The sequence below is a fragment of the Rhinichthys klamathensis genome, unplaced genomic scaffold (genome assembly GCF_029890125.1).
Source record: "Rhinichthys klamathensis goyatoka isolate OS25496 unplaced genomic scaffold, OSU_Roscu_1.1 h1tg000076l_1, whole genome shotgun sequence".
In the NCBI taxonomy this organism is placed as follows: domain Eukaryota; kingdom Metazoa; phylum Chordata; class Actinopteri; order Cypriniformes; family Leuciscidae; genus Rhinichthys; species Rhinichthys klamathensis.
In genome coordinates, this window is record NW_026606618.1 from 3,223,185 (window position 1) to 3,249,495 (window position 26,311).

The window sequence follows — 26,311 nt, forward strand, 5'->3', positions numbered from 1 at the left end:
CTATAAAGGATACATATAAAATATGTCATAGTTATTTTTAGTACTTATTTTGTTTCAACGTTTTATAGCTTAATTCTGTAAGTGCCTTGTCTATAATAGGCTACAATACATAATTGTGGTGACCTATTTTTTTTTTACAGTCTATGGTGGTGACGATAAGACTCCACATATGGGCAGAGTTGGACAGAGTGTGACAATTGAGAGGGAAATAGCCTACACAATTTATTCCCATAAACTGTGTAGTCAGCCGTTCTCCCTCCCATCTGCACCGTGTGAATTGTGAACGCAGGCAGGTCAGTGAGTTACAGGGCGCTCCTTGTCTCCATCCAGTTTAGGCTAGTAACTAATAGGCCTGTTATATAGTTTATATAGAATTAAGTTAGCATTAGCAGAGTTGTTTGTTTTGCAGCACTGAGCAGTTATTTTACATAACTTTATCATAAAAAACAGTACAAAAGCATTTCCAGAAGACAAATATCTGGACATGCCTAGTAGTTAATGTTAATTATTGTTTTCTAAGAACAGAATGTCAATTAAAATGTTAAATGTAAAATTAAATGTAATGTAAATCTCCCAAGAAATTCTGTACAGATACCAAATACTTTGACAATCAATATATACTTAATACACTTCTGCTAATGCAAGGATTTTGTGTTTGTATTTTTCCCCACACCAAGCCACGCCCCTCAATAAGCCCCTCCACCATAACCCAAGCCCCGCCCCCCAGAATCTCACTCTAAGCTGAACTCAAAAGTTGGCAGCCCTGCAGTACTCAAATAAACTTACTTGGATGTCCACCTTTGCATATGGGCAATAAACAGCATTGACAAACATTTACACAAAAACACAAGTAATGCGACTTATTGGTTATTTATCAGTTTGGGTAACTTTTCAGTTTAAATAGTACATTCTTAAAAAAAAGTTATTCTAGCTTTAAATAAAATATAACTTTAAAAGTGTGAAAATATTACATTTATCAGAATTTCTTTATTTTAATGAGTACACATCACCTTGATACACATGAATGCCATTTTTGACTAAATAAATTAAACAGAATAAAATAAAGACCAGGCCATGTTGTGCACTTATAAATTTCACCAACGGTATTACATATTTATTGTCATAGATATGACAGTATATTACAGACATAATTGAGAAGACAACTTAGATTATTTAATTCTAATACTGAAAGGCACTACCTAACACCCTTGACCCAACACTTTCTTCTAAAATCCCATAAACAAAATTGCCAAGAAACAACAAGGGAGAGAGATAGCATATGGTAGTAAAAATCTCGTTTTCAATTATGACAGATAAACAATACAAGAACAAGTAAAACCTTGTCTAATGTTTACATGACTTGGTGCCATCCACATAGGGTGGATAGTATTTACCTTAAGAATTCTATATACAGAAAAATAAACCATTACAATCCATAAAATGTTGTATTTTCATTCTGTGTGAACATACAATGATGCACTCATTTTAATTTAAACAGCAACTTTAAAAACATCATTCTTGACCTTCCCTCTGAATCTAAATAATAATAATCATAACCATCTTCATCAACAACAATATTGCCATCATTATCAGTCATCATCAATACAATCACGCAAGCATTGTGCACATTTTGATGATCTAGTGTGCTTTCCCTCAGATTTAGTCTGATGATGTGTTTCTCTACAACAAAAATGAATATGATCAATCTCTTTGGCTCAGTAATTATTGCACAGCTTAATAACTCATAGAAACAATAAAAAAAACCTGGCAAATGACAAGAAAACATACAAACACTGTTAATCCATGCAGTTATATTGCACAATAAAGCAGCTTTGGTACTCAAGGTTAGCTTGAGCTCTATTTTTTGACATTGCTAATAGCTTTGATACTTTTAAAAGAAAAATGAAACCGCACACTAGACCCAATAAACATGCACATAGCATGATGCTCTGCAAAATATGCCAGTGTTTCACACAATTTCATAGCAATCCTTTCAAAATACAACACAAGCACCAAAATGATACCAAGTCATTCACTTTACTTATAAATCAACAAAATATTTGAATAGACTATCGCTCTTAACTACTAATCTAATTCCTCTAGACTGGAAAGTGAAGGTGAGGTTGCACTATAGACAATCTATTTTATTTTATAATTTGTGATTTATTTATTATTAAAAATAGAAGCATTACAGCATCACATCATCTTGCCAACATTTATCGCAAAATAATTTTACACGCTCAAACTCTATTGTGACCGCACCTTTACAGACCACACAACACATTTTTCATTTGTTTGACATTTTACTTTTTTTGCCATACAACAAAGTCAAACCTAGTCTGAGCCGCTTGGTAAGTCCAGACCAAGCGGCTAAAGTAGAAATCATACGCTATAAAGATGTTACTTGTGCTTTTCTTTGGGGTGTTAGACAATAGGGGGGAGAAACTGAGGCTCCTGTCCTTCCGAAGAATCAGTGCTTGATCCTTGTTCAGATTTGATGATGATCTGAACGGACCGCTCTCCGCTAGAGTCCGACTTGCTGTCTTTGCTCACACTTTTGCCCGAATTTTCGCAGTTTTCTTCCTCGGCTGAGGCTCCTATAGGACGCAAACGCTCTTCTGTTACCGTTTTGCCTCCTTTGCTTGAAGTGTCACTGACCCTCTTAAGTTTGTCGTCAGATCCAGATTTATCAGCTATGGAAAGACAAAAGATATAAATTATATTATGCAAAAGTTGAACAAAAAATTATTTAAAAAAAAAATCATTTATAAATATATTTAATTATACTATTACACAATAATAATTTAATTCCATATAATAATAAATAAATAATACTACATATAAAATAAATAATTTACATTATAATTATATTTTATGGAGCCCCTAAAGGGACATGGTGAAGGAAAAAATATGAGATGGGAGGCAAAATTATGTCAATGTTTTTGCGTTCCCTCGAGAAACTTTTGTGTTCGAAAAAAAAGACGATAAAAGATTTGCTGTCGAACGCTAAGTTTCTCGGGCGAATGTAAATATCCCTTTAGGGGCTCTGTAATATTTGAATTATTTTCTATAACATTTTATTTGAACTAGTAATAAATTCATTAATTCAAGACATTCATACATTTTTAAGCATCGAAATATTTTTGAGGTCACTGTATATCATTATCAATTGTAATGATCAAGCACATATTTTGACCCTTGCCTGTCCTGTTTGAAGTCGCTTTGCAGTAAGTGAAGTCATAATTGTTGTCAATGTCTTTCCGCATAGGCCGAGGTTTAGGATGGAGCCTGGTGAGACGGCCCTCTGTAATCCACTCGTGCTGCATCGCTTCATCAGGTGTCATCCGTTTTGTGGGATCCCACCTACAAGAACGCAATGGTACAGGTTGAAAAAGCCTATTTATGTGTGTTGTGGTGATAACAAATATGAAGTCATTTCACTACTTTACATACACAAGGCAACGTCGAATGAAGTCAAGAAATAGAGGATCGTTGGTCTTCAGCACACTGGCAAGATCTTTTGAGTTGGGTCGACGTTTTTTCCCTTTGCTGTTGGTGATATTCCTTGGGTTTCCTTTGGAATCTGATTGGAGCATTATAAAGGTAAGATGTCAATCAAAATGAAACCTCAAATGCATAAACAAAATGCATTTGAAATTAGATGTTATTTTGGTAACACTTTACAATTAGACCCCATTAGGTGATGCATACCTAAAATTAATTAACAATGTGCAATTTATTTGTTACAGTATTTATTAATCTTTGTTAATATTTCATCAAATAATATTAACAGATACAACTTTTTTTAAAATAATGTATTAGTCAATACTGAAATTAACATGAACTAAGATTAATAAATGCTTTAGAATTATTTTTCATTGTTAGTTCATATTATCTAATGCAGTAAACAACGAACCTTATCATAAAGTGTTACCGTTATTTGTAAGCAATCATGTATTTAGTCATTTTACCAAAAAATAATCTTCGTCTTGATGCACTTTGAACAAAGTCATTTGGAGGAAGTCCCATGATCTACAAAATCAAAAGTAATTCTTTTCAGCAACCAATGCATTTCGAATAACTATAGAAGAATCATTAAAGAACATGAAGTTGTTTAAATGCCTTTCTTTCATCCATAGAACACAAAGGAGAACATTTTAAGACTTATTTTCTATGTTTTTTTCATGCAATAACAATGAACTGTGAATGAAGTTTTTTTTTATTTTGCATCCATTTTTGAAGTGAAATGATTCACAGAAGAAAGAAAGTCTAACTAATTCTAAGTACTAATAGAGTCTCTCACCTCCATGATACAGGCGATCTGCTCCACTTCACTCTCTCCTGGGAAGAGGGGATAGCCAGTGTACAGCTCTGCCAAAATGCAGCCCAGACTCCACATGTCTATGGCCATGCTGTACGTGTGGCCCAGAATCACCTCTGGTGAGCGGTAGAAGCGGCTCTGAATGTAAGTGTACACTGTAGATGGGAATGCAAGCGGTCTATTACAGCTACATGAATTTAACAACGTCAATTTACCAGTCTGAATTAGCTTAATGCATCAAATAGCACTAAATCATTGTTTCTCAATTGATGGGTCATAGGTCTGTTTAAATGGAGGGAAAACAATGCTAAATTATGCAAATGATAAAATGCAGCTATAAGTGTGCATAGTTAAAACAGCCTTTATTAATATTTTTTATAAAGAGAGCATTTAACGCTTCCCAAATTCTATGTCAAAGGTGTCTAATCAAACAATTGCAGATTTTGCTACACTTAGTCTTACTCAGTGCAGAGTAAATGACAGAATCAGGATAAATCTGGTGATGTGTTGTTCATTACACAAGGGTTTGGTAATTACCTCTTTGTTGCTCATAGCAGCTTGATCCAAAGTCGACCACCTTGATGTTTCCTTGTCCCCTCTGGGACAGGAGTATGTTCTCCTATTAAGAGATAAATAATAATGCTTTGTCATGATGGTCATTTCACTGATGAATGCATTTGTATATCTTTGAACTGAAACTGGCTAAAGGAGTTATCTGGCTGAATGTCCAAGCTACAAAATAACTACTTTCCTATAAAGTAGTTAAATAAATAATTCAACATTATATATATATATATACACTCACCGGCCACTTTATTAGGTACACCTGTCCAACTGCTCGTTAACACTTAATTTCTAAGCAGCCAATCACATGGCGGCAACTCAGTGCATTTAGGCATGTAGACATGGTCAAGACAATCTCCTGCAGTTCAAACCGAGCATCAGTATGGGGAAGAAAGTTGATTTGAGTGACTTTGAACGTGGCATGATTGTTGGTGCCAGAAGGGCTGGTCTGAGTATTTCAGAAACTGCTAATCTACTGGGATTTTCACGCACAACCATCTCTAGGGTTTACAGAGAATGGTCCGAAAAAGAAAAAACATCCAGTGAGCGGCAGTTCTGTGGGCGGAAATGCCTTGTTGATGCCAGAGGTCAGAGGAGAATGGCCAGACTGGTTCGAGCTGATAGAAGGGCAACAGTGACTGAAATAACCACTCGTTACAACCGAGGTATGCAGCAAAGCATTTGTGAAGCCACAACACGCACAACCTTGAGGCGGATGGGCTACAACAGCAGAAGACTCCACCGGGTACCACTCATCTCCACTACAAATAGGAAAAAGAGGCTACAATTTGCAAGAGCTCACCAAAATTGAACAGTTGAAGACTGGAAAAATGTTGCCTGGTCTGATGAGTCTCGATTTCTGTTGAGACATTCAGATGTTAGAGTCAGAATTTGGCGTAAACAGAATGAGAACATGGAACCATCAGGCCTTGTTACCACTGTGCAGGCTGGTGGTGGTGGTGTAATGGTGTGGGGGATGTTTTCCTGGCACACTTTAGGCCCCTTAGTGCCAATTGGGCATTGTTTAAATGCCACGGCCTACCTGAGCATTGTTTCTGACCATGTCCATCCCTTTATGGCCACCATGTACCCATCCTCTGATGGCTACTTCCACCATGTCACAAAGCTCTAATCATTTCAAATTGGTTTCTTGAACATGACAATGAGTTCACTGTACTAAAATGGCCTCCACAGTCACCAGATCTCAACCCAATAGAGCATCTTTGGGATGTGGTGGAACGGGAGATTCGCATCATGGATGTGCAGCCGACAAATCTGCGGCAACTGTGTGATGCCATCATGTCAATATGGACCAAACTCCCTGAGGAATGCTTCCAGCACCTTGTTGAATCTATGCCACGAAGAATTGAGGCAGTTCTGAAGGCAAAAGGGGGTCCAACCCGTTACTAGCATGGGGTACCTAATAAAGTGGCCGGTGAGTGTATATATATGATGTTTAAATAATTCGCAATATTATTATTGCGAGTTGTTTATATACCATATAGTATTTGATAACACATTTGTTTTATTAATAATAATAATAATAAGAAGAAGAAATATAATGACTTTCTTTATTACATAATAGTATATATTTTAATATGCACTACTGTTCAAATTACTTTGGGGTCAGTAAGATTTTTGTTTTTGAAATAAGTCTCTAATGCATTTATTAAATAAAAATAAAAATAATATTACATTTTAAAATAACTGTTTTAATATATTTTAAAATGCAATTGATTCCTGAATTTTCAGCATCATTACTCCAGTCTTCAGTGTCACATGATCCTTCAGAAATCATTCTAATATGTTGATTTGCTGCTCAAGAAACATTTATTATTATCAATGTTGAAAACAGTTGTGCTGCTTAATATTTTTGTGGAAACACATAATTCTTTGATGAATAGAAAGTCCAAATTAATAGCATTTATTTGAAATAGAAATCCTTTTGCATTTTTTTCCTTTGCTGTCATTATAGTAATGTTGGAGTGGTCCTATAAAAAATATATTTTTTCTTATATTTGCTTTTTGTTTTGGGGTGATTCACATTTGACAAACTCTAGTGGTGAGGTTTACCGGTTTAAGGTCACAGTGGATGATCTTCTCCTTGTGCAGCATCTGGAGGCACTTAAGCAGTGAGTGAGCAAAACGCCGAATCAACCCCAGACTGAAGCCCTGGAAGTTGTTCTTCTTAATAAGCTCATAGAGGTTCACTCTGTATGGAGACAACATAGACAATTAACATAGACTGTGACGATGTTACAGGGTGATGTTCATGATACCTTGTGAACTACTAGGATTAGAGTAAGTAGGGATAAAAAACTATATGACATGTATCTAAATGCCTCTAGAGGGCAGCACATTAAATTTGGCACTATACCAACACGCTGTACTCAACATGTCACTCAACAACCTCCTGTCTTTAAGCACGACCATAAAAACAAAATCTCACTATTAGTCTGCGTTAACCGCTAAGCATTATGCTAAAGAGCCCTTTGAGAGGGAAGCCATGAAAGTCATTATCTTTGGCAGTAAGGAGGCCTAAAACAGCAGCTGTGAACAGCCTAATGTAATCAGAGACTTCACACCATGAGTGGGCAAGGAAAAAGATCGGGGCCTAATCAAGGCATTAACTAAAGGATTCTGTGACTGTAACCGAAGACAGGGGCGACGCATCTGATGTCCTCTAAAGGTCAGGCTGCCAGAGATGAAGCTGCTTTTCCTGCAAAGTGTCTTTTAATTGATCACTTTACCCAGTGTCCAAAAGGTCTTGAGTGGGAAACTCTCACTTCACACCTTAACATGGCCACCGTTGGAACAAACCATCACACCGGTTAATAAATCAGAACTAATATGACATCTAACTAATGATTCATAACTAGTATGATGATCTGCACTAGTTAATGTCAACATGAAATCAAAAAGGACTATTAAATAAATAAATGTTTTTGTAATATTTTATGAATTAAAATTAATATTTTTTACATTTATTTTTAAATTGAATATCCTGTTTCACTCATAAATATGAAAGGAAAATGGGTTCATAATTACTTTAAAAAGGCGTCTATAATAAGCTGTAGTTACAGGGAAGTATTCTATTTAAGTTCAGTCTGTGACTCCCATGTTTAACGTGAGTTACTATACAGGTTTATAAATTGAAAGCGCTCATGTGTCCATCTAAATGAATGCAGTTTTTATCCACCCACCCCAGCAGCTCGAAGGAGATGCACAGGTGGTTGCGGAAGTAGAAGTACTCCTTCATGTGAATGACGTTGTGGCAATTATCTCGGTCTCTTCTCCGCACAGCATCCAGGATCTTTAGCTCTACAAGAGCCTGATGATGAAACCTGGAGTTCAAAAGAAAAATAACTTGCTTATTATCAACTTTATCAAGATGCTGCTAATTTGTACTATTTATCCTACAGTGAGACAGCATAATCATTTTTCAAATTATACAACTTAATTTCTAGAGTTTTATGTAACTTTAGTCTACAACCATCAATTTTAAAGGTTAAAATGCATTGACTTTCCAGCTTGTTTTGTATGCAAATATTGTATATTATTATTATTATTATAAATATATATTTTTATAATTGTACTTATATATTGTAATAATAATAATAAACCTTCCTGTAGTTCAATCATGGTGCTAGCAACGCCAAGGCCATGGGTTTGATTCCCTGGGAAAGCAAAAACTAATAAAATAAATATATGTAATATTATTTATAATATAATTACAAATACACTCCTGAAAGCTAATTCTATCCCTTCTCTTCTATAGCTGAACTCAAAGCACCAGAGTAGCGTTGCGTTTTAAGTTAAAGCATCAGTCAAAGTAGGTGTGATGGCAGTGGAAGGGCATGAGATCAGTTCTGTCCAGACACGTAATGTGATACACAACAGACACCTTTTAACACCCTACAGTGTATCAGGTCCAGTGTAAACTATGACCTGATTGAGCGCTGATTAAAGACCTTCTGATGGCCTTATCATGAGATAAATGTGAAAACTTTAGCCTCTTAAAGGGATAGTTCACCCCCAAAAAAGAGGTTGTTCCAAACCTGAATGAATTTCTTTCTTCGGCTGTACACAAAATAAGATATTTTTTAGAATGTCTGTTAACCATATTCTTCAAAATATCTTATTTTATGTTTAGCAGAAGAGATAAATGAAAACAGGTTTGGAACAACATAAGGGTGAGTAAATGATGACAGAATCTTTATTTTTGGGCGAACTATACTTTTAAGTTTAACTTGTACTTTTAACTTTCATTTATGTAAATTAATTTAAGTAGTGTATTATTTTAAATTATATAAATTATATTTTAATATTATTTTAACATTTAATAATAACATTTTTTATTTATATATATATATATATATATATAATATATTTTTTATAAATTTAATTTAATAAATCTTATAATTTTTTTTTTTTTTAAATGAGCTTGAACTCAAACAATAATTGACAGACCCCTTGCAGTACCACCACGGACCCCCTAGGGGTCGCTAACCCCTATTGTACTAAAGATTGCATGGGAATGAGAATGAACACATGGACTGGAGGTTCGTTTTACCTCTTCTTATTTCGAATGATCTTGATGGCCACCATCTCATTTGTCTTGTGATCCAAACATTTCAAGACTTGGCCAAACGATCCTTTCCCAATAACCTCCAGGACTTCATAGCGATAACCTATATGGTCATGCTGGACCTGCACAGAGTATTTAGAGGACAGGGTCAGCTGACAAACAGGTCAGCATAATTATTTACATCTCCTTTGCAGTGGCAGACTTCCTGTTACTTAGAGAAACACTGCAATGGTAATATTGAAATGCATAAACGCTCCTTATTTGTTTGTTTCTCAACTAACTTTCAGGCACTTATCTGGACTGTCAGACATGTGACATTGTTTACATGTTTTGACCGCAACTTTCAGCTATATGACTCTTTAAATCGTCAAGCATGAAGGCATTCAGTCTAATGTCCAGTAATCTGAGGAATGTCATTCTGAAAAGGCACATTTAAGGAAGATGGGGTGGGACAGCAGACACATTAAATCAGCTGAATTCGCCAGCCTCGTGCTGTAATGCAATTTCATCATTTATCGAGAAGTTGAAAATGAGGTCAGTGTGTCACCCAGTAAGCTGTTTGCCAGAGGCCAAGCTATGTATGTATTTTTTATTTATTCATATATACATGTGAATAAATAAATTGACAGATTTTAATAATGTGTGTATACAGTAAATACGCACGCACACACACACACACACACACACACACACACACACACACACACACACACACACACACACACACACACACACACACACACACAGTATATAATATATAAATATAATAATATATTTACACACAAATATTATGTAAACAAAAACTTTTATGTTAGATGCGATTAATCGCTTTGACAGCACTAATAATAATATATATAAAGATTTATAAAATACTATATAGCTATATTTAAAAAACAACAAAAACTAATAAAAAGATGGCAAAAACACCCAACAAAATTACTAATACTTAAAAATTAAAATAAAAACATAAAATATGAAAATAGAAGCTAATTCAAAATTGAAATAAAAACTATAATATAATCTCAGTGATACTAAAATAACACTGCCAGGCAAAAGTAATGTAATCACAGAAAGATATATGATATATCATATCTAACCTTTAAGTAGCTGCCATGCTCATCGTCATAGCCTGAATTCTGTGGGGATCCCTGGGAGCCCTCAATCTTCTTAGTGTCCAAGCCCAGATACCAGATCTCAGAGTAGTCCATGATCTCCTCCCTCTCAAATTCTGTTAGCTGGTTCTGGAAGTGCTTCAGTGCCGCTGTTTTGCAGATGAAGGAAGACACACATAAAGAGTGAACATATAATCCAATTAACCAGGGAAATATCAGACCATTTCAATGCTATTTTTAGTTATTATTTCCGATTCAGCTTGAAGAGCAAAAATCCATCTATTAATTTCTGAATATATGAAATATAAACAGAAATCCAGAGCACTCCATACTTGTTGGAGACATAGGCAGCCTCTGTCCCTCATATGTCCTGATCTTCTCAAACTTATTGATGATGCTCCTGGTTAAGGATTCGGAGAGGTTTTCCACCGACGAACCAAAGCGATTGGGAAACTGCGGCCTCGGCCTCTCCTCCTGAGTTACAAGAAATGGACGTCAGACTGAAATAAGTTTTTATGTGGCTAATGTGACCATTATATGAATTGTTCACTCAAATTTTTTTTTATTTGTACTCACCCTCATTTCATTCTAAACCCATATACTGTTGTTTTTTCTCAATAATATATAATATATATATTCACTATATTCCAAGTCTTTTGAGGAACAGACACTATTTCGGACACTATTCTAGTCTTCTGGGCTATTTTTATAGAAATTCTGATGGGCTATTTGTGGTTTTTGGAGATTGACAGACATGATTGCAGTTAACTGATGATATATGAAAAAAGGATGCATCAAAAAGTTATTGTGTTCCACAGAATAAAGAAAGTAATTTGGGATTAGATATACATGAGGGGGAGTAAACAATGAACGGATTTTCATTTTTGGCTAAACTTAAGAGTGTTATCCCACCTGATTCCCTTGAGTGCTTTGCACCAACTGTTTGACGATACTGGGTAAGGTTCCATTCGAATGAAGAAGTTTGCCATTGGTCACCAAAATTTGCTTGACGGGAGCCTCTAGCTGGGGCAAAGTACCAACTCCCGTCCCACACTTCTAGAAAAAAAAAAAGACACAATACTATGAGTACCGTTCAACATGAAAAACTCTACAAATCAGTAACAAGGGCCAAACGGGGGGAAAGATACGTGAGCTTCACACAAGCTGAGTGGCCAACGGCCCCATGTGAACCGGACCCCCTGCATAGAGGATGGAATTTCAGTGGCGGTTGAGACCGAGGTGGGGACAAAAGCAGCGATAGGGCAGTCTTTCACAACCCATCAGAGCAATGAACATGTACACTAAATCTTACATTTGGGGTGTAAATAATAACAGTGAATGATAGAGATTTTCCCCAACGCGGTTCCTAGTTTTGTCAATATCTTCTCTTGGAAGGAATAAAATGAAAGGTTCCCTTGCCATGAAACAAATGTAGGGCACTGCACAAGGGAGGGGCTTGTTCGTAGCTTGCAGGTTTTCCCCCATCTCACGGTTCAAAGCCAGTGCTCGACAAACTTCTGGGCTGAAAAAAGAGCAAGTGCGTCTATAGATAGATGCGATATTCAATCTCATATGTTCTGGGGATACTGCGGCATCTGCCAACTTGATCATGACGCATAGAAACAGTAGCTAAATATAGCGTATAGGGGCACCTGAAGAGACCTGCAAGAATACAGTAGGCTGTGCGTAAACAACGTCCACCGTTCAGGTACCGCAGATACATTAAAACCCCGATTGAGTCTAAGGAATTTGACATTAAGAGGCACTATGCCAAGCACTTTATTAAAAGCGGATGTTAACACCTACGAATAGATTGCTTTTAGTTAATGACAACTGTTAGGGGGTCATCTCATATTCAACATTAAAGATTTAACACAAGCGCTTTCCATAGGTCCTGGAGGGATCATGCATTGTCATCTATAGATAGCGGGCACACAATGGAAGTGCCTACATTTCTTGTAAATACATGCTGTTTATTACTAAGTCAAATGTTTAATGTTAAATTGACGCTAATGTCACAGAATTTACACATGCTTCACCTTTAAGATATCTAGATTGTCAAATGTTAGATTGATATAATCTATTATGGTTACAATTCGAAATATCTATGGTGGTTACAATTCGAGTTAAGTCTACTTAGGATCCCTGGGGTAGCTGTTCGTAATGCACAATTTAAAAAAAAGAGAAGTGTATAGGCTAAGCATGTAGGCCAATCAGCTAGTGGTATTCTAAGCTATATGCTGGGTTGCGTTTCACAAAACCATATTTAGCCAACTATGGTCGCAAGTCCATTAAACTCCATTGGCACCAACGGAACTTGCAACCATATAGTTGGCTTTGGGAAAGCAAAACATTAGCTAACTAAAAGAAAACAAAGAATTAGAAATGTTCAATTTAACAATCTATTTGTATTTATATGCGGTTATATGTTACAATTAAAAGACATTAACAGTCGTAATAACAGTTCAATAGCATACACTTATGTGTATCCTCGCTGAATAAATATTACATTCTTTCAACAAAAAAAATCATATTGATCCTAAAACTTTTGAACGTTAGTGTACAACACAAAGCTATTTTGTAGGATTTCTAGCCAGGCACTGAATTCAATACCCGTTAAAAGTTCTATCAGCAAATGAAACTGCTTTGCGTATTCCATTCAACTGGTGGACCGAAAGGTCCAAAACACCCTGCAACCATCTCACAGTTCTCCTCCCAGACAGAGTTGCTCTCACAGTAGAGTGATTCACACACCCTTTGAGAATCAATTCGAATGAATCATCACTGTTAAGTAACCTGTTTTCTCTGTGAATAAGGGCTCACCTGTGAGTAGGTGCAGTTGGGTCCTATTTTTGTGTTCTCGGCCTGAGACCTGTGGGGGTGAGGGAAAGCCTCGGGTCTGGCTGACTGTGAAAGAGAGCGGAGGAAAGACGTCATGAGCGTGAGGAGTGGGCACACTCTTGCAGCCCACATCCACAGCCAAACGTGTGGGATTCTGCGTATATAACTTCAGGCATCATCTCTGCTTGCGCGGTGTTATTCAACACTGCTGATGACTCATGTTCGATACCAAGGTTGCTTGTTTTTCATTCAAAAGCATATTAATAATATTTAGCTGATGCCCACCATGTCAGATGATGCAGTTTGGCTTGATAGTAGAGGACAGTCAGTCGTGCAGACTCCTTCACTGGTACTTTACACTCATAGCAATCATCTCCAAGCTATGTTCCGCTTGTGCACGAATGCTTAAGGATATCAGGGGACCTGCGATGACCACAATCACTCATGATTGCGGACATATGAGGAAACAGGCCCTCATCCATCTTAATCAGGTGGAGCGTGCGTCAATAGTGGTGACAGACAGCATAAGGACAGATGAAAAGCTCTAGCTAAACTTAGAGCCTCTCGGGTGGGGGCGAGATACAAACTGGCGGGCAAACACGTGCCGGTAGCAGAAGTCAAACAGATTTGCCAAGAAACACACAGACAATGGGATGGTCTCACCCATATACACACCTTGGAGATTGATGTGGCTCGCACAGCCTTAATCCACTGGCTGATTATTTGCAGAGTCTGAAACATATGGCGGTTTTTGGCCGAGCGTATCTTCCCATCGGGGGGGGGGGGGGTTTAGCTATTCAGATGTGTTGGGTCTTAACTACATTCATTCACAGTGCAGTGAAGAATATACAGGCTTATAGCGGGATCAGAGAGTACATGGACTTCAATGAGCCAGCAACAAAGAGATGCATTTAGAAAACAGGCAGTAAAAATTTGTTACACTTAGACTGCGGGCGGTCAGCTGTGCAATGTGAGCCCAGGGCTTTAAAAGACTCATTCAAATATTAACACCTTTGAGTTTCTATGTTCAGGACTAAAGGCTTTGTGTTACAATGTGGGTCAGTGTGCAATGCAAGAGTGAGAGATACTTTCCTTAAAGTCACCATGAAAAAATTTAATCAAAATGGACAAATATAGTTTTTTTATAATGAAATATTGCAGTATTTATCATAAATGATTTATTTATTAATGTGCATGCCCACGTAATATTTAATCGTTTTTAACAGGAGTTTTTCGATGCGAGGGTGGGACAATCGGTCACTTACATGAAATTGCAGCAATAGCAAATGACGACGATCCAATCGATTCCCGTTGGACAACATCAAGTCCCCCACTACATTTTTTTCTTATTCAAGGAGCCGTTTCACTCAGATACACTAATCAGTCAGCTTCATTCGGCATAAAATGATCACATTAATTCCTTTAACTTATGTGATGATTTGACATTTTTCTGATCTATATTGATTAGGGATGCACAATATATTGGTACCATATAATGGGATAATTTTCCCTATTTTTTTTATTTAGATTACTTTTGCCATCATCGGACGCTCACTTAAACACTCACTTAATCTTAAAAACACAAATAATTAAACAACACTCTAAAATGTAAACTTTTTAAAAATGAATATCCATTTTTCATACTTAAATTATGCTGTGATGCCTAAACTCACTTGTAGCATTTAAAACAATTGATTTTAGTTTTTAAATTATAATTAATTTAGACCAAATAGTATAGAATTTTAATATCGGTCATATTGCAAAAATGTATGAATGTATGTGAATCTCTAATATAGGCCCTATATTGTGACAAATCTGAGCTAAACAATAGGCTTTCACTCTACAATATACCCAAATATTATATCCAATGTGCTATTTTAACATATACATTGGTGTTTAAGCCCTAAACCAATGGTTTTTACACATTTTTGTATCACAGACGGACCAAAGGAGGATTTGGGGTCACCTCAATCAAGTAGAAATGGTCATGGGCAAAACCCAAACCACACTCAGAAAGGATCAAAAATACATAATATGCCGTTCTTAATACTCAGGACTATGAATGCCTTTCATAGTAACTTGGAGCTCAGTACTGAATAATTTGCTGACAACCACCTAAAAGGATGGTTCATACTTAGACACTGGCTTGAGGATTTTTAAGCAACCTAACCATCACATGTTCAGGTCAAATATACTCATGCACAGTTATAGGGTTTAATGGGTGCTTTAACATCAATCTTTGACAGAACAGAGACCATGTATTCTGTCCAAATGCAATTCAGCAAATCTCACTGATAGAGTGATAGTATGAATATCAGATTGGGATTTACATAATTTATTGTAACCTTGCACTAAACATTATCACCTATATAAAACCGAAAATACACAGAACGGAGCGCAATCAAATCTCTCGTGTTACTGTGTGTTATGATTCTTAGAAGGCAAAGAGCAATGAAACCTGAGCAAATAACCAAATAAAAAAACGTGAGGACGTTATATTTATAGTCCCTTACAATTATTACCATGGTAACCAGATTCTGCCTTTGAAAAGTAGGCTATATAATACTATATGTTATGCACATATATATTCTGAAATATATAGGTCTATTATATATAGGCCTACATACAAACATTTGCTTTTGATAACGGTGAAAACTAATATATCACGTTATCATAAACAATCACTGAAGCCTATATGATGCTAACATTAAATGTTATAATCTATTATAATTACGGGTAAGCATAGCTTGCGCAAACATATTTTTTTAAATAAAAAATAATAATGATATTAGTAATAGATAAGTTAACCTGTGTAAAAACTTTTTCATAATATTTCTGCATTTTCTTTTTAAGAAAAGTGGAGCCTGATACCCAGTTACCAAACTATATGGTAGCCTATTATTTAAATTGTATAGGTCAGTATGATATTAAATAAAAAGCTTGTGGTATGCCTATGCTACACTTTAAAAGGCATATCTAAATAATAACATTAAATAAGAGCAAAATATTGAACTAATGAACTAAGAAAACCATTAGGCTACATAAATACGTTTTAAGTAGCCTATAGGCTATATTATTTCATATATAAAATAATGTTTAAAACCTTAATCATTGTAAACTTCAGTGCAACCAATAGAATCAGGTATCTAAACATGCTTCAAAAATATTATAAAGTTTTTAACAAGAGTATTCATAAGTGCATGCAAATGACATTGCTACTCTTCATACATTACCTTGTTATTAATTTCAGGAAACATGTCGCTTTTTGACACGTAGATATTCAACACATCCAAGTCATAAGGCATAGGGCTTAAGAAAAAAAAAAATAACGGACTCGCTATTAAATCCAACAGGAAACTTGCATATGCATCTTAAGAATCCTGTAAGACAACGGAACCCGTCCTGTCAGCACTGGAAAATACCAGGGAGAACTTCGCGAAATGAAGTGATTCCCGATGAGGAGGAGAGAGGTTGAAAAGCTTTCGTCAGCAGGAGATTAACGGAAAGAGGCAAGCTGTCCGTCTGCTCCACTTGACGTGTAGGCTATGTCCCGAGATATGCCACCTGTTCAGGTTTTCCAGCCTGACTGCACTCTATATAGATGTGTTTACGTGCGCTTACTTACTGAACCCATATTCCTTCCATAGCACAGCACAGTGCATTTGTTTGCCAAGTCATGGCGATCCTAAAGTGGAAATCCAGGACAGTTATTGACTCAATGTCCGAATGTGCTGCAGCACAAATCAGCCTCTAATAACACAATTGTTTCGTGTGTAGCTAAGCTACTTGCCGCGCGAGACCCGACTGCCTCCGCTCACTATTTCCTCGCTTCAACACGAGCTTTGAGTAGGCTATGCAACGGCACCGCCTTCGGCACTATCTGTTTACTGCCCTCTCTTTAAGTTTCCATCCGTCAACGAACGATGGGACCCCAATAAATAACGCCTATCAGTAGCCTACATCGTCATTCGCAAAACCTTATTTCAAAATGTCAGAAGAGCAGTGGGTGAGCCGAGGCTCACTCAACCTTATTAACTCCGTGATTAAGTGGGCTTTGATTTGAATGGGAGATTGTGTGCATTAACCACAAAAATTTAACTTTTTACATCCCAAAATGAATAGTAGCCTACTGGTGACACATGTGTTTAGATAAACAAAAAAATAAAGAGAAGAATACTGTGTAAATAAAGCAGTTTCATTCTACATAAAGTTTCATTCGCCCTTGTGGCGGCCATGTTGAGATTATAAGGCCCCCTTCTATTTGCTTGCAAAATAAATTATTCATTGGTTATAAATACATTTGCTAATAGGGTCATAGATAAATTAAACTTAATTATGATTAATTACTAAACAATAATTTTGACAAAAGAAAAAATAAGCACAATTATAGTAAGAGTAAAATCTATATTTAAATATTAACTAATAAATGAAAATAATATAAAATAAACATGGTCACCGAGCCATGCATACATTTTTTAAGAAGGGATTTTCCTAGCAACAAAGCGCAGACTCCGCAGAGTACCAACTTCATGTTAAGTTTTTTAATAACCGAGCTGTTTTTAAGTTGACGTGGCATCTTGGTGAGATGTTAGCACATAATATCAGTCTGCATGTCTACAACGTGCAAATGTGTGAGGAGCCCCCAAGTCTACATTGTACAGATACATCTTGATTGCAAAATGGATTTCTGTAAGCTATACTAGTGATTTATGTTTAATTAAACAAAACAATATACTGACTTGAATTATCATCAAATGGCCAAAAGCCCAAGTCCATTTTACTGGACTTAGTTTGACTTATTCTAGCTATACAAAACACTTTAAGCCTTCATAAATGGCAAGGTAGCAAGTTGACACTTTTTTTCACACCTATTCCCTATAGACTGCACTGGTCACATGTAACAAGCACAGCAGAGGCAGAAGCTGTGCACTGTATCTCATACAACGTGACTCACCATGTTAGGCTTATTATCAAATATTATCAGATTGTCAGATTCCCTGTGTCTATGCTAATTTAAGACAAATAGTGATCGTAGTTCTGAAAATGAGTGATAAGATGAGATAAAAAGTGGAGGGCATTTTGTTTTGATCGTGGGAATAATTACACAAGCGTGCATAGCATCACAAAACCACATAGCCTTTGGATTTGTACTATAACGAGTACTGGTCTACTTCAGTGAAAAACTAAACAAATCTAAATGATATTTAAAGGCATGTTCATGAAAAAATGAGGTTGAGTAAATAATGACAGAATGTTCATTTTTGGGTGAAGCTTTTCAACTACTCCCTTGAGAGAACAAACTAGGCTGTCTACTAAAGCAAAGACAGAGATAAATAGACATAGAGACAAAGGTGTGTGAAAGAAGAACACTCTCACTATGGTGGGAGGAGAGGAAAGAGGCCTGATTATGATTAGTGTTTATGTTACATAACACAGAAGCAATCTAATAATCATGGTGACCTATGGGGATGAACTATTTCTGATGGAGTGCTCGTTCAGCACAATGGAGCTCAGAGAGACATGCACATGACAACTTTTTCCTAGCCCTATCCCCAGCCTGTCAGAATCTCTGGTCAATCCCATTCAATGCTTATTTATTAAAGAAAATAAGAGCTCTGCATGACTGAAACCAGTTATGAAAACGTGTGAGGTAAATACTACCACTCACACATTCACTGTTATGGATGTAGTAATGATTAAAAGGTGATAGACTGCCATGCTTATTTGCATTTTATATAATCAGCCATTTGAAGTAGAATTTACTCACTTTGGTAAATAATTTCAGTAGCATAAGTATTTCATATATGACTATGAAGGCCTTTGCTAGCACAGGCAAATGCTACAGAGAACTGAACAGGGTTTTTTTAAAGAGGTGAGTGAGGAAACCTTTGATCATCTCAACACTTTGATCCAAAATGTTTGTCTTTGAGAGATTCACGCAAAAATGAAAACTCAGTCATCATCCACTCCCCTTCATGTTGCTCAAAACATGTAGCCTTTTTTCATTAAAAATAAAAGTAGTTAGAAAAAGTCCATAAGTATTTCAAGGCTGCTCTTTATGAAAGTGTATAGATGACTGGAGCTGTCAAGCTCCAAAAACTACAAAATAGTACCATAAAAAGCAGCCCATATGACTCCAGCACTATATTTCAAGTCTTCTGAAGACATATGATAACTTTGTGAGGGGTAAATTAAAATTTAAGTTGTTATGGTACTTTTCTGGTGCTTGACATGTTTTTAAAAAAATTGGAAAAAATACCGTACAACAGCTTGTCACAGGAGCAGTACCCTAATCTTTAAACCTTATTTACCCCTGTTCATAAAAACACCTTCAAGCAGTACATTACTACTCTAAGGCACTAACATGCACCTTTTAGGAGTGCCTTTTAAGGGTAGCCTACTGCCCCAGTGTACCCGTAAGGCAGGGTTCCTCAAATCTTGTCCTGGAGGGCAAGCCAAACCCTCCAAAGTTGAGCTCAAACCCTGATCAAACTCATTTACCTGTGATTTTCTAGTGGTCCTGAAGACCTTGATAAGCTTGCTTAGGTGAGGGTTTGAAGCTAAACTCTGTAGGGCATTGGCCCTCAAGGGCAAGATTTGAGGAACCCTGCCGTAAAGGTGCAAACAGCCACTGTAGGCAAAAGAGCATGACAGACATTTTGCAAGGTAATAATTTTTGTGCCTTGTGAAGAAAAATTTAAAAAATTTAAAAATTCTATTCTCAGTCATACTGAAGTAGAGCACAGAATTACAAAGACTTGACTAAAAATCTGGAATGTGAAAAAAGCATTTTCCCAAAGGTCTACTGTTATATTTACTGTTACAAATCCACTAAACCTGCTTAATTGCAATTTAGTTGATCTAGAGTTGTAGGTACACTTATCCATGATTCATTAACAGGGGATGGACATTTTAGGAGACAGCACTTACTGTTGGCAGAACACGGCAAATCTTTACCTCGGGTTGAACTCTCCTGTTCCTGTGACTCTGTCGGGTGCCCCAGCAGTTCTGGAGGATCTCAAAGCCACAGCAAGGTGGTGTGGTCCCTTTTCCACCCATAATGGGGTCTCCCCATGCTGCAGTAACCACAGGCCTCAGTCCCAACACATCATGTCCACCTGTCGGTAAGGAAACCCTGAATTTAACCAAAACAACTTCGGCCTTTGATGGTCTTCTAGAGCTCCATGGTCCAGACTGAGCAACCCGATGGGATCCTTTCCTTTTAGACTTCTACAGACATGTGCTTGTCCAAAAGATACACAATCTCTGGTTCTAGGAGGATGTGGTCGCACTCATTTCTCTGCACTGGATCTAAGAGTCCATTTCACGTGCCATCTCTGCTCGAGGAGATGTGTGTTGTAGGCAGCGATAAATCGGTGGTAACGTGGAGTGCACAGGGAGAGGTTGTGACGTGTGGATGAGACTCCACAAGGGAGCCATACTGAGCCGGAGGCTGAGCAGTGGGGGCTCTCAGTGCCATCTTCCTCTTCCTCAATGGAAAACATCAGGGGAGTGATCCCTGACAGTAGAGCTCCACTCAGGGGCAGCAGAAGCGGCTTCTGTTGGGACTATTGGTAACTCCTCCATCCCAGAGGCCGTCTCCTGGAGACAGTCGGATATATTTCCTCCCCTCCGCTGCTTACATTCCCCCAGGACGCTGACAAACAGCAGCGAAGTGCAGAGAGGAAATCTTATCTCCCAGCATGCACACATAGGCTTTGGTTTCTCCTGCTACAGCACGGAGAGAGTGGGAAAGCTAGCCCTGCCCTTCATAGTGATACCTCCGCCATTTGCCTCCATGGATAATATTTCTGACTGTTTCATCCATGGGGACGTGGGGTCTAATGTGTATACCCACATCTCTCAGCGCCACTTAGGAGACGACAAATTGGATATTGTGCACCTGCCATCAACTGAGAATGGGAATGTGTTTACCAGCTTTGTGTTTACATTGTAACTGACAATTGGAAGACCTTAGACATATCACTTAAATCGTGTCACTCAATGGTTATGTAACAGATGTTTCGCCTGCAATCACATGGGCGCTGGGGTTTTTAATGTCAGGTGGATGTGTTACAATCTACTATGACATTACAGGCCTTCTGGCAACAAATTTGTTTTAAAGTAGAACAGCCGGGAACTGTCGTTAAATAAATTAACCTCTTCTATAGAATTTCTCCAAAGGTAACATAGATATATTTGGATTAGGATCAGCTTTTGTAAAAGATTTTAAACCAATATACAGGGGTGTCCAATCTTGCTCCTGGAGGGCCACCATCCTGTAAAGTTTAGCTCTAACACACCTGCCTGAAAGTTTTGAGTGATCCTCAAGACTTTGATTAGCTGTTTCCAGTGCTGAAATGTGGCCCTTCAGTAGCAGGATTGGACACCCCTGCAATGCCGACATTCACGGTACATTTATGTCAGGGGTCATCAATCTTGGTCCTGGTGGCCAACCTTACCTGCAGAGTTTAGCTCTAACTTGGTCCAACACACCTGCCTGGAAGTTTCGATTGATCCTGTTTTGCCCTTGATTAGCTGGTTCAGGTGTGTTTAATTAAGGTTGGAGATAAACTCTGTAGGGAGGTGGCCCTCCAGGAACAAGATTGGACACTCCTAGTTGTGAACACAGTTGGGAAATATGTTCATATTTTAAAGTATATAGAAAATTCACCCAGACAGTATAATATTTAGTTCCAAGTACTTATTCTAGAGGAATGTTATCGCAGTAAAAGAACTGAAGAATAGAAGCAATTTATGTGAACTGAAGAAAGACTATACAATAATAAGAAATGATTTTGGCTATATAGTTATGGAAGCAAAAGAGTGATTTTCACTTACTGTGGCCAAAAAAAAGTACATCTAAGCCTCTCTTACAAAATCATGAATATTGGCACATAAGATAATCAAATAGGATTAAAAATCCAGTGGCTTCAACAAATGATGCTAGACCTTACACTTTCCAGCCTTGCTATTTCTGGCTCATCTAATGATATTGTGCAAAGCTGCAAACTGGTTGTGGTTACCTTATATCACCAATGATATTACAAATGTTTAACAATGTAAATTCATAAATGCAACAGACTGATGGCTAATGACCTAGCTGGCAGAAGTGCAATTTAAGCATATATAGCAATCAAGAAGTGAATATAAGTTGTTCAGGTGAGAAAAGGGTCATCCAATAGCAGGTGTTGTAGAGTAATGGATTAACCACATGTGACACGTTTAGGAAGCCAAAAGATAAAGTAGAGGTAAAGTCTTCACCTAAGACGTTATTTCTGCACATGACCATTTATATGTTCGCCTTATTGAGACTACAGATGGCAGTCTATTTTAACCGGTTAAGTATGTTGATGACCAATTTAAGCCTGCACTTGCCCTAATAAAATTAAACAGTATAAGCAGTTATGTATGTAGCTGACAAATAGTCAGTTAGTGAGACACACCTTTGAAAGACTATTTTTTATCTATTTTTAAAAAAAAACGCAACACTCAGCAAGACGATAAAAAAAAAGCCTTGGCACAAAGTCCAAAGATGTCAGCCTGAATATAGCCGCAAGCGTTCCAGTGAAGATGCATTTAAAGGCACAACTTTTGTGGGAGGGATTTGCCATGCAAACCGTCTAAAGGCCCGTTAACACTAAGTACGATAACTTTATCGATACAGATATAGTCGTTCTAAATTTAAAAGGATAGCAGAGTCCACACCACAACTATAACGGAAACTGCACAGAGAAACGATATTGTTGGAATCACTTTCAAAACTATTTTTTTTCCTGCTGATGAATGATAAAAAAACATTGACAGCCAAACAGAATCCATCCTGCTTTAAAGAGCTGACAGATGACCTACATTATAGTAAGAAGAACATTATCGTCCATTGGTGTGGATACTAATATAGTTATCGTTTGTTTTCTTTATAGTTATCATTATTGGTGTGAACAGGCCTTATTAGCTTAGGCTTTCAGCATGCTAATTAAATCATTCTGTCACTAAAAGTAACTTATAACCTGTACTATTGGTACACTTTTAAATATTCTATGTTCAAAAAAACTTGTGCTTATTAACTTCCTAAATGTCTGTGCAAAACTTTCCGCCAAGATGTTGTGGGATGTTGTCTTGCCAGGGCATTGCTCTGTGGTTGCTAATTTTTAGCATGTTGCTATGCATTTGCCAGGGTGTTCTGGGTGGTTGCTTACCCCTATGTCCCTATGGTATTTGAGAAATGTCTTTAGTGAAGTCAATGGGACTTTTCACTCGTTTTATCATCTACCAGCCAAAAATACTATACCTCTAAAAGTGATAACACACCTTTTGCTGTATCATTCACATCCGCTGCACTAACACCCAGGACAAGTTGCATGCTAAAACCTTGTCCTTGGATTATGGGGTTTATTCTAGACCTTAGCAAGCACCATTGATGGAAATAAATGAATGAATAAGAACAACACTCCAATCTCTCACGAATACAGTTGGTATTTACTGATGCTAGAAATATACAGATGTCCATGTTCAACAGTCGAGTAGTGCAATGAGTGGGCAGAGAGACAGACTGACAATGCCCCACTCACTTATGCCAGCATAAGCAGCATGAGTAACATTATCTATCAAGGTCAGCTGTCTGGGCCAGGCCTCACATGGGCTAATCCTTATCACACACAAATACACAAACCCATGCATTCACACAGTGGATGGGTCAGGATGACAATGATAACATTCAACATCTATTCATGTTTAAATTAAAATTAAGAAGCTTTTCTTTTGTTGCCAGGGATTTCATTTTTGCTTTGACCTAGACTTTAAACGTGCTTTATCTGAGCACATATGCCCCGTGGGATGTCTAGGCCAAGGATTGAGTCACAATGACCCCACTTTTGTCAGGGAAGCTACTTTTAAATTTCAAGCCACTTTTAACACGCTTGTATTTAACTTTTTTAAGTTACTAACATTGAAGATGTTAAAGGTATTACATATGGGTAGTATAGTAATCACACTAATTAACAAGTTTTAAGTATAGGCCTACACAAAACTTGATTTATAGACCTTTATTATTGATCACTTTAAATATTATTTGAGTCAGTCTTGTTGATTCAGTAGCCTCACAGATTTATTCAGGGAGTTAATCCAGTAAAAGTTTCAAGAGTCTAATACAAAACGGGAGCTGAGTTCGTAAGTTTTTTTTTTAATGATTCTTTAAAAGAACTGTCTTGAAAAGAGTAATTTCTTTATGAATCGGAGTACACTAGTCGCAATGCATACATTTTTGTTTCTGCGTGCAGTCATCGCTGGCAAAAACTCAAGATGTGTTTTCTTTGCTATTTTGCGCTACAGTCCCTTTGAAAAACATAATTGTTAAATAGTTATACTGCAAGCTAATCAGGTCAAAAATATATTTTAAATAGTTGAGCAACCCGTGAACTGTAGAGGATAAAGTGGTTTGACGAGCATCTTTTTACATAAGGCTTCTGGTAGTTTTCTGCAATGAAAAGTTATGTAGTTTAGTGTATTTGTTTTATAATTTTTATAGATATTGAAGGGGTGTGCTGAGCGTTGGATGTGGTTTTCTGTCCTCTGTTTGAAACTAATGCAACTAATCCAACTTTTTCAGCTGTCAGTCATCTTGAACTTGATCTTGAGCGTTAAATCAAGGATATAAATATGCAGATTCATTTCAAGGCTATGACACAACCTTGAAGACATTTCCCATACCAAAGGAGGAGGAATCTGATATCAACATTTACAGGAACAACAATCACATTTGGCCGACACACTTTATTTTACAGTGTCAGTATTACATGTAGTTACTACAGTAATAACTATAAATTATGCATAATCACATGCAACTAACCCTAAACCAAACCAAACCTTAATCATAACCCTACAGTAAGTACATAGTTACTAAATTTCACTCAGTACTTCAATGTACAATTACAGTGTAACAAAGATCCCTTAAAATAAAGTGTAACCGCACTCTATTTTACAGTCCTGCTTCAATGTACATACTATGTACTTGTTATAGTAATTGCAATAACTGGGTAATAACTAGGTACTAACCCTGAACCAACCCCTAAACCTAACCTTCACCCATACTTTATATTACCAGTATTTTCTTAGGAAAGTACAGTACACTGTAAGTACACATAAGTGCATGCACTTTAAAATAAAGTGCAACCATAATTTCTACAGTCTGCAGGTAAAGATGATTATCTTACAGGATTATGGGCATCAGTTAACTAAGCTCAAGAGACTATAGTTACGCCAGTGCTCTCTGGTTGCCTGGTGAAGGGAGAAACCTCAAACCCTAGAAACACCAAGCAAGGGACTATCTTGTTGTTGCAAAAAGAATATCCCCCATGGTTTACCTAGGTTATCTTAAACTGAATTACAAACGCATGAAATCAACACAACCCCTTTTTTGAATAAATTCAATAAATGCCACTCAGTTTGGTGTGGCATTAGTATCCAAATATTTTGGGGCAACATTGTGGACTGCTCAGAGCTAAAGTGTACAACCCATGGGATATACAGCACACACTCTTAATGCATAAACATGCATTTTTTTAAAGCTTTTTTTTTAACTCTAAGAGAGTTTAATGAATGACATTTCATTATATCACAAGTTGAAAATTCACAGCCCTAAAGGAATTACAATCTGATACCACAGCATCACATACCTGCTCATTATATAGTGTTCTTCCATATCTTTTATCATCATGTTCAACATCTTACCTTTTCTCCTCTGTTTTCTCCTTCCCCTCTTTCTGATTCTGCCCTCGGGCCCATTTCTACTTCAGGCAAGGTAAGAGTAGAGCGTTCTGATGAATCCAAGGAGCAAATTAATCAAGAAATCCAGCTCTAGTATGGACAGCAGCTACAGCGTGGGCT

At 37.1% G+C, this 26,311-nt stretch overlaps 1 protein-coding gene across 1 annotated transcript; it reads right to left on the bottom strand.

Annotated features, from left to right (window-relative positions):
- Positions 1-967: 967 nt before the first annotated feature.
- On the bottom strand, positions 968-20,812 carry dyrk4 (dual-specificity tyrosine-(Y)-phosphorylation regulated kinase 4). Its single transcript, XM_056251001.1, has 14 exons — positions 20,384-20,812; positions 13,409-13,492; positions 11,498-11,641; positions 10,918-11,059; positions 10,571-10,734; positions 9,459-9,595; positions 8,089-8,229; positions 6,959-7,097; positions 4,859-4,940; positions 4,304-4,476; positions 3,972-4,032; positions 3,454-3,583; positions 3,203-3,363; positions 968-2,693 (listed from the first exon to the last, which is right to left on the bottom strand). Exons 1-14 carry the CDS (start codon positions 20,483-20,485, stop codon positions 2,425-2,427), a joined length of 1,929 nt encoding a protein of 642 aa, XP_056106976.1. The 5' UTR covers positions 20,486-20,812; the 3' UTR covers positions 968-2,424.
- Between the last annotated feature and the right edge of the window lie 5,499 nt (positions 20,813-26,311).